This window comes from Sorex araneus, chromosome 2, assembly GCF_027595985.1.
Source record: "Sorex araneus isolate mSorAra2 chromosome 2, mSorAra2.pri, whole genome shotgun sequence".
NCBI classification, from domain to species: domain Eukaryota; kingdom Metazoa; phylum Chordata; class Mammalia; order Eulipotyphla; family Soricidae; genus Sorex; species Sorex araneus.
Genome location: NC_073303.1, coordinates 213,442,757 through 213,454,901, shown reverse-complemented (window position 1 = coordinate 213,454,901; position 12,145 = coordinate 213,442,757). Strand labels below are relative to the sequence as shown.

The 12,145-nt window shown below is 39.5% G+C and overlaps 1 protein-coding gene across 3 annotated transcripts in view; it reads left to right on the top strand.

Moving 5' to 3' along the window:
* USP15 (ubiquitin specific peptidase 15) overlaps positions 1-12,145 on the top strand; it is a 120,183-nt gene that overhangs the window by 30,545 nt on the left and 77,493 nt on the right. For all 3 annotated transcript variants that reach the window (XR_008628520.1, XM_055126500.1, XM_055126503.1), the window contains exon 4: positions 9,480-9,606. Coding sequence is in view for 2 of the 3 variants with exons in the window: in XM_055126500.1 (XP_054982475.1) it covers positions 9,480-9,606 (127 nt within the window). In the remaining variant the exon portion in view is untranslated. The remainder of the gene's footprint in view (positions 1-9,479; positions 9,607-12,145) is intronic.

Below are 12,145 nucleotides of genomic sequence, written 5' to 3'. Positions count from 1 at the left end.
TTAAAGTGTGTTCAGCCATATTATTTTAATCTTAGTGCTGTGTTACATTTACTTCATTTAAGTCTAGGAAGTACATGCGTTAGCATAGTAATTGGCAACTTCATTGGCTTTACTTTTTGGAAGAAATCATTTTAGGGTTTCTTGACTCTTGAGTGTGCTAACAAGTTAGAGTCAAAAAGAAAATAAATTTCATTTGGTAGGAAGAAAAAAACTGTTAAGTATTTTAGAAGGTCATATGTTTATTTTTAGTAAGGTAGTTTTAATTTTTACTGAACTTGTAATTTCCAAACTTCAGCGTGGAAAGAAAGTTTCTTGCAGCAGGAGCCTGCTGCTGGCGTCCTCAGGTCTCTGGGGTCCCGTGACGTACCCCAGCACACTAGCCCAGAACACTGCTCGAGTATATCCCAGCATACACCCCCCCCCCCAGAAAATTTCCTGGAACCCTTATTTAAAATGTCTTCATTCAATATAAAATCAACAAGTCTAGAAATTTCCATTTTTACTCTGTCCCACATGACTGATGCCTCTGGAACTCACTTTAAAATTTAAAACAGCAGTTCCACTTTTTGACATCTACCCCAGGAGCCCCAAAATGCCATTTCAAAAACCTGTTTGCCCTCCCGTGTTCATAGCAGCACAGTTGGCGGTAGTCAGGATGTGGAGGTAATTCGGTGCCTTCCAACAGCTCGGTAAGGACACTGTTGCTCAGCTCAGAAAGGATGGAAATGCAGCTCACCGCTACATGGATGAAAGTAGAGGCTGTCTTATTGCGTCAAAGAGTCAAGTCCATCGGAGGGGCAGAACAGAATGATCCTCCTGTGCGGAATCTGAAGTCACCGTAAAGCACTAGCACGTGGAAACAGACCCTGAGAGTCTGTCTCTACAGCTGTTTCCAGGGGGCGTTGGTAAGGGTTGTCCGGGGGCTTCTCTGGAGGGATGCTGACACGTTGTAGGTGTGGTGTTGGAATAGCGTATGCCCAAAACTACTGTCAACCGTGTTAGAAATCACAGAGCCTAAATAAAGGTTGCGGGGGTAGGGGTGGGGTGGGAATAGATTAGCTTTTGGGGGTAGAGGTGAGGTGGATGGGGGCGTCCAGTGGTGCTCAGGGTTTTCTCCTGGCTCGGCATCAGGAATTGCTCCTGACGGGCTCAAGGGGCCCATTTGGGATGCCAGGGATTCGACCCCAGAACAAATGCCCTACCCACTGAATTATATCACCCTCACTCCCCAAGACAGAGTTGGAAGCCCAACTTTGAATCTTACTAGTTACCGATTGCCTTGAAGAATCTAGAATTGCATGCCGAGAGAACAGCGGGGAAGGCACTTGCCTTGTGTGTGTCTCACCCAGGCTCCCGCCCCCTCCCCCCACCCCTGACCTCCCGCCTCCGCAGTCACCTGCAATCCAGGGGCAAGCTTCCACTGATGAACGGTTCTCCTGCACTTCATTCTAATGCCTTTTGGGCTTTATTCTCCTGTAAATTTTCTTTACATTCTATGCCTGTCCCTTGCCCTCTAACTAACATCACTCAGCATGTTCCTCTCCAGATCCATTCACGTAGCAGCACATTTCATGGCTTTATCTTTTCTTACCGCAGAGTAGTATTCCACTGTGTGGATGTAGCATGGCTTCTATCCATTCGTCTGTTCGTGGCTCTTGGTTGATTCGAGAGTTTGGCTGTTTTGAGCAGTGCTGCAGTGAGCAAAGGAGTGCACATCTCTTTCCTGGACTGTGCTTGCTTTCGGAGCCTTTGGGGCATATCCCCAGGCGTAGTTTGAAAGTTCAGTTTCTGGGTTTTTGTTTGTTTGTTTGTTTTTAGTAATGACCATGTTGGCTTCCAAAAAGTCTGCATCAGTCAACATTGCTGCCAACGGTGAGTAAGGGTCCCTTTTTCCCCACGTCCTCATGGATGGTTGTTATTGTTGTTTACTCCTGACTCTGCTCTCAGAAATCATTCTGGATGCAGGGATTGATTCTGGGTGTGCTGTGTGCAAGGCAGTTGCCCTCCCTGCTGTACTATTGCTCCAGCCCCTGTGGTTTTTGTTGTTGGTGTTTGTTTGGGTTTTGTGTTTTTTTTTTGTTTTTTTTTTTTTGCTTTTTGGGTCACACCCAGTGATGCACAGGGGTTACTCCTGGCTCTGCACTCAGGAATCACCCCTGGCGGTGCTCAGGGGACCATATGGGATGCTGGGATTCGAACCTGGGTCGGCCACATGCAAGGCAAACGCCCTACCTGCTGTGCTATTGCTCCAGCCTCGCCTGTGGTTATTTTTGATGAGTGCCGGTCTGCCTGATGTCAGAGTTGGTTTGATTTGCGTTTCTCTAATACAGAGCTTCCCCCTCCCCATATACCTGTTGGCTATTTGTATTTCTTCTTTGAGGTAGTTTCTGTTCATCTCTTTGCCCCATTTTTAGATTGGATTAGATGCTTTTTCCTTACAGAGTTCTGCTCGTGATTTATGTAGTTTGGCTATTAGCCCTTTGTCAGATATGTGGTGGGCAAAACATTTTTTTCAATCTGTGGGCTTTGTAGTCAGGTTATCGTTTCTTTTGAGGTGCAGAAGTTTCTTAATTCAATTTAATCTCATTTGTTTATTATTGTTTCCACTTGATTGGTTAGTGGCACTTCATCCTTGAGGTCGTGGCTAGCTTCAGAGTCATGGAGAGGCCTGCCAGTATTTTCCTCTCTGTGACTTACGGATTCTGGTCTGATATCTCAGTCTCGAATGTATCTTGACTTGACTGTTGTGCATGGCGTTAGAAAGAGGTCTGAGTTCATTTCTTTTTGTATGTGGCCAAACACCACTGTTGAGGCTTTTCTTGCTCCAATATGAAGGGGAAAGGATCTTTAAAATTGTTGGCCTACGGGCTGGAGAGTCAGTACAGCGGGTGAGGTGCTGTCCTTGGACGCACCCTCCCTGATTTGATCGCTAGCACCCCATATCGTTCCCCCCGAGCACTGCCAGGAGTCATTCGTAAGTGCAGAGACAGGAGTACTTGAGCATAACCATTTGTGAGCCCAAAAAACACATTTTTTTAAGTATATGGTTTAAAAAGCAGTTTTCAAGCACCTGCCATAGAGGCAGGCTGAGGGGCAGGGGTGGGGGGTGGGGGGAGAGAAACAGGAACACTGGTACTGGGAACTGTACTCTGGGAGAGGGATGGGGGTTGGAACTCTGTTGACTGAAACCTAATAATTAGCTTTGTAAGGGCCTGTCTCACAGCCATTCACCTTAAAAAAATTTAATAAAAGTTTTCAGGATAGAACTGTTGGTAGAGTTTATTACAAGAAGATTTGCACTAAAGAAAATATAAAACCGTCTTCAGAATGGGTGAAAATTATTTCGTATAGAAACTTGGAGGCACAGGAAAGACTACATAGACTGAGAAAAAGTATTGTGAAGAATTTTCAAAGCAGATTATTAAAAATGGTAATAAATTCTTCAGTGATGAACTTGTATGTAGATATATATGTAATTTAAGCATGGTATTATTATATATAATTACAGCATACATAGTATTATCACTTAAGTTAAAATAGTACCTTTCATGGTGACCTGTGATGATGTCCACCTCCTTATAACCACATCCTTAGCTGGTTCCCTTCTACTTTGTAGAAGTCGTGGACTTCAGAGACAGTAGTGGAAGAAACCTTTGGTCACCCAGACTTTCTTTTTGATTAGGGGACCTCCTCAGAGATTGTGGGGGCCACCAAGGCTACACCCAAGAGTGCGCAGATGACCTCCTAGTCTTAAGAAACAAAACTGATCATTTGCACAGCTGTGTTTGCTAACTTTCTTGGAAAAAAGGATGACTCAGAAACTAGAACCAAAATGTTAGGAAAAAATATTTTTAAGCAAGGATAAAGTGAGCCCTGAACTTCAGTATTTGGCCAGGTAGGTAGGTTTAATGACTTCTATGGAGCATTGACTCCTTTAGAAATCTCTCCCACTCTCTAACAGGATTGTAAAAAGAGTAGTTTCTTGCATGCCTCGCCATTTTATGTTGGGTGTGAGTCAGGGAGAAAAGCAGCCTGTATAGATCAAGAAGAAATACTCTCTAGGTACTTCATGTACTCCACCTAGGAATGCTCATCTAAACTCAATCAGATGAGATGACAAGTTTCTAATCTTTGACTCAGTGATGAGGTCAGGCCATAATAGGCCTTTGCAGGTAGGGAGCTTATTCTGCAAGTTGAGAACTGGCTTTCTGGGGGGTCAGAGGTTGACTGGGTCGACTAGCCTCGAAGATGCTCCTCACTGATGTATGTCACACCCTTGAGTACTCTTCCACATGTGAAGAGTTGTTCGGTGTGATCAGGAGAAGTGATGCGTGTCACTGTGAATTCGTTTTTAAAAAGCAGTGGTACTTCTAACCTGAGAGTGTCCTCTTGCTCTTTTCTTTCTTCTGGGCGAGTCACTCCAAGTGAGGTCAGGTGCCCCGAGAGCACTCTGTGGAGGAATTCCACATGACAAGGAAGTGACATCTGTGCCAACATCTGAAGAAGAGCCATGACGAACCAATAACCCACATGAATGAGCTTGAAAACAGATTTTTGAATATGATTAAATACTCTTACCCCAGTTGACATGCATTGTACTTAGTCAACGAAGAATACAAATTATTTTGAAAGTAGAATTTTTTTTTCAGAAATTGACCGTATGTATTGTGCCATACAGCAAATTCTAATAATTTTTCTTAACATTTTTATAGAATCACAAAGCTGTTCATGATTGGATTTCAGTCATATCGTATTCCAACATCCATCCCTCCATCAGTCTACATTTCCCAGCACCAGTGTCCCAGGTTCCTTCCTATCACTTCCCACCCCCTGTCTACCTTTATGACAGGCACTTTTCCCCTCTCTCTCTCTCTCTCTCTCTCTCTCTCTCTCTCCCTCCCTCTCTCTCTCTCTCTCTTTCTCTCTCTCTCTCTCTCTCTCTCTCTCTGTCTCTGGTCATTTTTGGTTTGTACTGTTTGCAATATTGATACTGAAAGGTTATCAGGAAAATCCCTTTATCTACTTTTAACCCTCAGATCTTGTTCAACTGTGATCATTCCCAACGATCTAATAAATTTTAAATGTTAGGAATTGTTGTTTATTTTTGGCCCCACTGAAATTTAGGCACCAGTAACAGAAGATAACTGGTTATCTTCTAGCTTCCTAAAAATAGAACAATACCTTAAATCAGAGAAAGATAATTAGAAAAGTAAAATTAAATATAAATAGTAAAATTAGATATACTATAAATGGGATTATAATAAATCGTGATAGAGATGCTAAATTAAAGGAATGATATAAAGCTATTGTTCTTTTCTTAATAATGAATCACCATGAGGTAAAGTTACATACTTACGGGCTTTCGTGTTTGCGTTTCAGTCACACAATGATCCAGTGCCCATTCACCACCGATGATCCCAGTATCCCTCCCACCACCCCCAGCCCATCCCCTCCAGTCTGTGGCAGGGCATTCCCTTTTGTTCTCTCTCCCCTAAAGCTATTCTTATGGCTTAAATTCCATATTGGAAGAGAAGAGGTCTGAAATCTATCTAGTTTTTAAAACAAAATTTAAGCCTAGTTGAGGAATAGAAATTGGGCATTAAGATTTAAAAAATTCTACATTAAAATTGAGCTTGTGGTGGAGAGATAAAGAGAAAGGGTGGGAAAGAGCAAGGGACATCAGGCAAAGCCTAAACACTAAAAATATATTCTCTGAACAAGTTTACAGAACTTGAACATTTTGATTCTGTGGACATATTTCTAGAACAATATAACTTAAATGTTGAAATAGTAAAAATATATCATAATCAGTTTTCCATGTGAGTAAAGAAGTTAAATTTTATTAAAGGAAAATCTACAAAGAAATTTAGGCCCAGAATACTTCATCAGTTTATCCTACAGATACTATAGGATGTTATACCTGTTTTATACAAACTTCCAGAGAACAAAAGAATATTTGTTTATATATTTTTATAAATATGACACAAAACCTGAAGAACTTTAATAGGAAAGAAAAAATTGCAGACTAGTGTCACCGTAAACATAGAAGCTTATTTCCTAAACACTATGGAGGCAAGATGTCTTACTAAAAATTGGAAGAATAAAAGGGTGGGTAGTGAGTTATTGCTTAGAAGACACTTCAGTCACTTGGAATATTTGAGCTTTATTTGTTTCCCATACAGTTCAAACAGTACGTTAAAATGATGCAGCAGGTACCAGTAAAGTAATTCAACTGTAGAGCATTTGCCTTACATGGGGAAGAGCGTAGATTTGTCCCTTTCAACTCCAGAGCAAAAGAACATCAGAGACAATTTTAATGTAACTTTGCTATTCCATAATTTTTGCAATTATGGAATTTAGTTTTTATTTAAGTGTGATAGTAGTATTGCAATTATTATTATCCTAATTCCTGGAAAAACGAATCTCCTTTTGAGGTCATTGAGGTAATATGCTAAGGGCCCGAGAAACAGTCAAGGGGCTAAAGTGCATGCCTTGCAGGAGATAACCCTGATTGGATCCCCAGCGCCACAGAGGGTCCCGGGAGCTTCCCTGACTGAGCGCTGCCAGGGCACTTGGGAAGCCGTCAGCACAGAGGGCACCCAGCAGCCCCCAGGGCCTTCAGCTTGAACGATGACTCTGGGGCCTTACGACCACCGAGACAGGCCCCTGGCCCTTGAGCAGCGCTTGTGAGGAACCCCACCTTCCAGAAGAAAAAACAGAGTCTTGAGATAGTTATTTGTTTCCTGTGCAGTTAGCACCTGAGACCTCACCATCGAGGAAGACTTTTGTGCCTGTCACTTTTCTAGCCAGTGTCAGAGAATAGCTCTGTACTCACCTGTCTGAATACGCATAGGTGTTCAGCAGTGCTGTGAAAAGGACCGTAGCTAACTCAAAAAAAACTTGTAAATGTGTCTGTTAGACACTATGACTGTGTTGGAATGTCATTTCTTTAGAAATTACTCTTGTCTAAGGGAGGGATGGTGAAGGTTTGGATGAGATTTAATTTCTGTGAAACTTTCACATGCTGATGATAACTAGACTTTATTCAATATATTTCATGGCATTGTAAAAAATTCTGCCTAATATTTACATCAAAGTGAGAAAAGGGAAATTTAATTTTGTGTAAATTTGGGTGATCCTAATAAATTTAGTAAGGAGACTTTACCTGTAATTTGTCCGGAAGTTAATGAAAATGTTCTCATATGCCTAGAAGTTTAAAGTTGTAAATAGGACTCGGGTATTATAATTATAATTCAGAAGCATTATTTCTGAGTGCTGTAATAGAGGTACTTTCCTGTCCTCAGATGTTTATGTTATGGTTATAACAATTTAATATAGCTTTGCACTACTTTTTAAAGGCTGTTTTCTTGTTACTCGGTCATCAGTTATCCTTTTAAGTAGCTATTTTCAGTGCCTCATTTGTTTATTTATTGACTTAGTATTTTGAGGCTGTGCCGGCAGTGCTTCGGGGAACGCCCCGTGCTGGGCTGTGGGACCTGCAGTGTATGGCTGAGGTTGAGCCGCCCTGCACTCTTGCCCTTTGAGCTATTTCCCTGGCCCAGGGCAAACACTTCTCACCAAGGGAGGAACCTTTGCAAAAACATAAAGGTGTTACAGAAGCAAGCAGTCTGCATATAACACTGGAAAGCCAATTGATAAATATGCTAATTACATACTCTGCCCTGTGCTGTTGTATCAAATCATAGTCTGCGCCTTTCCAGTAAAACGTTTTGATGACAAGCCCATTTTCTTTATTGTTTTCTTTTTCTTTATTTGTTTTGAGCCACAAAGCAAACTGAAGGTACTCGGGTTGACCCCTGGTTCCGTGCTTAGGGCTCACTCCAGCTGGGACTCTGGAGACCGTGCTGGATGCGGGGATCAAACCCGGGTCGGCCACGTGTAAGGCTCGGGAGCCTTCCCTGCTGGATACTCCCTCACGCTCCAAGCTCATTTCCTCTGAATAGCAGCTTTCTGATCCACTTCTGGAAGTAGTATTATGTCTTATAAAAACAGTCTGAGTGGTAATGATGAGAGTTTTAGCAATGAAAGAGTATGGATTTTGAAATATGTTTTGGTTTCATCGTTTATGACTTTCTAACAAGTGACATATTTTTAGAAAAAAATATGTTAATCTATATAAAAATCAATTTTTAAGTTTAAAAAACTTTTAGAAAATCACAATAAATAAAATCATAATTACTTTTCCTGTTTTTCCGTAATTAATCCTAGCACTTGCTTTTTTGTTGCTCATTCTATTTTTTTCTCGTGAAAATGAGCCTGTCTTTTTTGTTTTAGCAAACTGATGACAATTCTTTAGCTTATTTTCATGTTTTATTTTAGGATTCTGATTTAGATATTGAGCAAAATTTTTTATAAATATCACTACAAATCTTATAAAATGATATGGTATTTTTTCTATGTCAACCTCAGAGTGAATAATCATAAGAGATTTAAAACAAGTCTTATCACTTAAGAAATAAGTGGTTTCTATTTTTGTTTACAAAATGAGCTAGTTAGCAGAAGAGTTATAAGCTGTGACCTATTTTTAGAAACATGAATGTGAAGTATAATTTGAAACTCTTGAGAAAATAAGACTGCTGGATTGGACCTAAAATACTTGGAAAATACAATTGAATTGTTAAAGCTAAAACAATTCCTCTGGAAGCGAATGACAAGTTAGGAAGTGGCTTACTGAATTGAGGCTCAGCTGGGAGTACAAGAGTCTTGGAACCTCCCTTTTGCCATATTTGTCTAATGTATCACATATCAGGTGGCTGATGACTATTTTCAGAAGCACTATTCAACAGCATTTGTAACTGAAATCCTACAGTTAACCTTTAGAAGATCAGAAGGAAATTTACTTATCAAAAAGGTGACCCAAGTGTATATGTACTTTCTCTCTTTCTTCTCTATTATTTGCATGTTTAGCAGCTCTTTATTTTTCATGTGTTGCACAGCATAACTAAGTGTGCTTCTAAAGGTCAAGTAATGTCATCTTAGCATGGGACACTAACACGGGTTTCATAGCATAGCTGAATGTTTTGAGTTTATTTAATTAATCAAGGATATTAAGTTGATGCTAACTGAAATGATGTAGGACTTAATGTTTGTAAAGCTTTCTGCCTGAGATTAAGAACTAAAACCTAGGAATGTTTTTACTTTTAATCAAGGCTCTATTTACATTTGGTAAACTTTCTCATCTTAAATACTGAAATGTACTTAATGTTTGTAATATACTAGAATGTCATCGTGTATCAGTAGAATGCCATTACAAACCGTCTAAATGTTGTAATAGAATTTTCTTATCTTATTAAATATTAGAATTTTTAGATCTTGTTTTTCACATATATTATTATTTTCTGTTAATAGTATTCGTGAAGATCTGCAGCTTCCTATGAGAAATGATTGCTGTCAGATACAGTGAAATATATTGAACCTAGCTGGCATTAATTTACTTTCTTTTTATTTGTTTTTTTAAGGTGGTTGAACAGGGTATGTTTGTAAAGCACTGCAAAGTAGAAGTATATCTCACAGAACTGAAGCTTTGTGAAAATGGCAACATGAATAATGTTGTAACTAGAAGATTTAGCAAAGCTGACACAATAGGTAATGTAACAACCTGTCACATTAAACTATTACTGTTAGAAATTTAATTATAATTCTGTTCATTGTATATGCTACTAGAATGATGTCACCCTAAGGGTTTATACTTATACATTACAGATTTACAGAATAGGTGCTTAATTACTAGTTCTAGCTCCATGTTGCTAGATGAGTTTAATATTTGTGCCATTTTACTTTATCCTAATACATAGAATTGTTGATGTTTAAATTTAGCATTTTGATAATATGTCACATTTAAAATGTAATATAACATTTTAAAGACTTCCTTCAATAAAACTTTGGTAGGTAATACATAAAATTCCTGATACAGTGTTTATTCTTAGCATGGAAAAGTGGCAGTTGCTTATTTGCTTTCCCACCCCCCTCAATTTTTTGGTCTTTAATGCAATTAAGTAGCTTGTAAAGGCAGTAAGCTTGGCATTATTTTGACATCCTTTTCACATATGATGAGTTGGCTTGAAATTTTAAATTTTAGATTCAGGTGTACCTAACCATATTTGCATTTATAGATACATATAAAATATGTAGAATTTTTAGTTTTGTGATAAAGGCTGCATTTTAATTTAAGTCTAGTAAATCACTGTATCACTGTCATCCTTTGCTCATCGATTTGCTCGAGCGGACACCAGGAACGTCTCCGTTGTGAGACTTGTTGTTACTGTTTTTGGCATATTGAGTACACCACGGGGAGCTTGCCAGGCTCTGCCATGAGGGCAAGATACTCTCGGTAGCTCACTGGGCTCTCTGAGAGGGCCGAAGGAATCAAATCCGGGTCGGCCTCGTGCAAGGCAGATGCCCTCCCTTCTGTACTATCGCTCTAGCCAAGGCTAGTAAATAAATAAATATGATGAATAAAATATAATGACATTGCAGGGCTTTTGATAAGAAGAAACTTGAAATAAAAATTACGACAAGATAATATAAACTGATTACAAACCCTGGGCACTGAATTACAGAACGGAGGATGCCAGGTTGAGGGAGGGAACACGGGAGGGCGGGCCATAGAATGAACTAGAGGTGGCACAGGTCCCGGGCTGGTTTGGGGCTCGTTGGTAGAGGTGAGGTAGAGGTCCAACAGGATCGTGAATGTCAGCACAGCTGTAAACAGCTGGTGTGAACTGTGGGAATTGAAGATGGAAGGAAACAGTGGTGGCGGGCTGTGGACCCTTCGCTCGTGCTAACAGTCGGGATAAAGCTGTTGAAGATCAGGGTTCCTGGTAATAGCACCGGTCTTAATGGACAATGGAAGTAAGCAGGGAAAAAGCACAGAGTGCTCAATGCCGAACTCCTCGGCGCAAACTGGATTAGCAGATCTATAAATTACAGCATTATGGAGGCTTCCTTGTTGGAGTCAGCAAATTAAGTCCATTTTAGTTAAACTATTTCTGAATTTCATAGGTACCTTTGAGTCTCATTTATTAAAAGCAGGGAAATAACTTTAACCTATACTTTTCAGGAAATCAATGCCATTTTTCATTGCGCAGTTCATTAATAATGCATTATTTCCAGGAATATATATGAATTCTCCTTTTTCAGTAGGGAAGAGCACACCTGGTGGTGCTCAGGAGATACTTCCAGCTTGGTGCCTGGGAATTGCCAGCAAGATTGCTTAGGGCACCATGCACTCAGCTGTTGAGCTATCTCCCTATGTGTGAATTTTTGATTTTCCTTCTCTTTATGTTGAACACTTAAAAGTTTGAGATGCAAATTTAGTAAACTCACAGCCTCTTTCTAAAATGAATTGTTAAAATATTGGAAATTCCATATATAAATGTCATTTTGTTTAGGATAAATGTAAAACATTCAGGAAAATGTAACATTTTTACATATGAAAACAATTTTCAGTGTATCACACTACACTAACCATGATAGTAAAACGTATGCAATAAGAATCTATAAGATTGAGCCAGAGAGATAATACAGAGGTTAAGGTGCTTGTCTTTTGTTAGTTTTAGGGCTAAAGAGAATATAATAGAAAATTCCTGGGTATAAGATATATATATGGTGACTGCAGCAATAGCACAGCAGGGAGGGCGTTTGCCTTGCATGCAGCCGACCCAGGTTCAATTCCCAGCATCCCCTATGGTCCCCCGAGCATCACCAGGTGTGACCCAAAAAGAAAAAAAAACGATACATGGTCACAATTTTTCGATCTTCGTTTTGAAAGTTGGAATGTCTATCAGATCAAGTTGCAAAAGTTAAAATTAATCACAATTTTAGCCACTTCATATTTAAGGTTACCATAGTAGTTAACAATTATTAAATATTTACTAGGTTTTAGGTAGTTTATTTTTTAAAAGAATTTTAAACACAACATTGTGGTCACATTTTATAGATGAGGAAATTGAGGCTTAAAAATGTTAAATAATATGCCTATATGACCAAGCAATTGAGTTAACGTTTTAACTGCATAGCTCTTTTTAGTAGCATTTTATCTTAAAATTGCTGCCTTGACTATCTGCACTTGCATTCATATCGTGTGTGTGTGTGTGTGTGTGTGTGTGTGTGTGTGTGTGTGTGT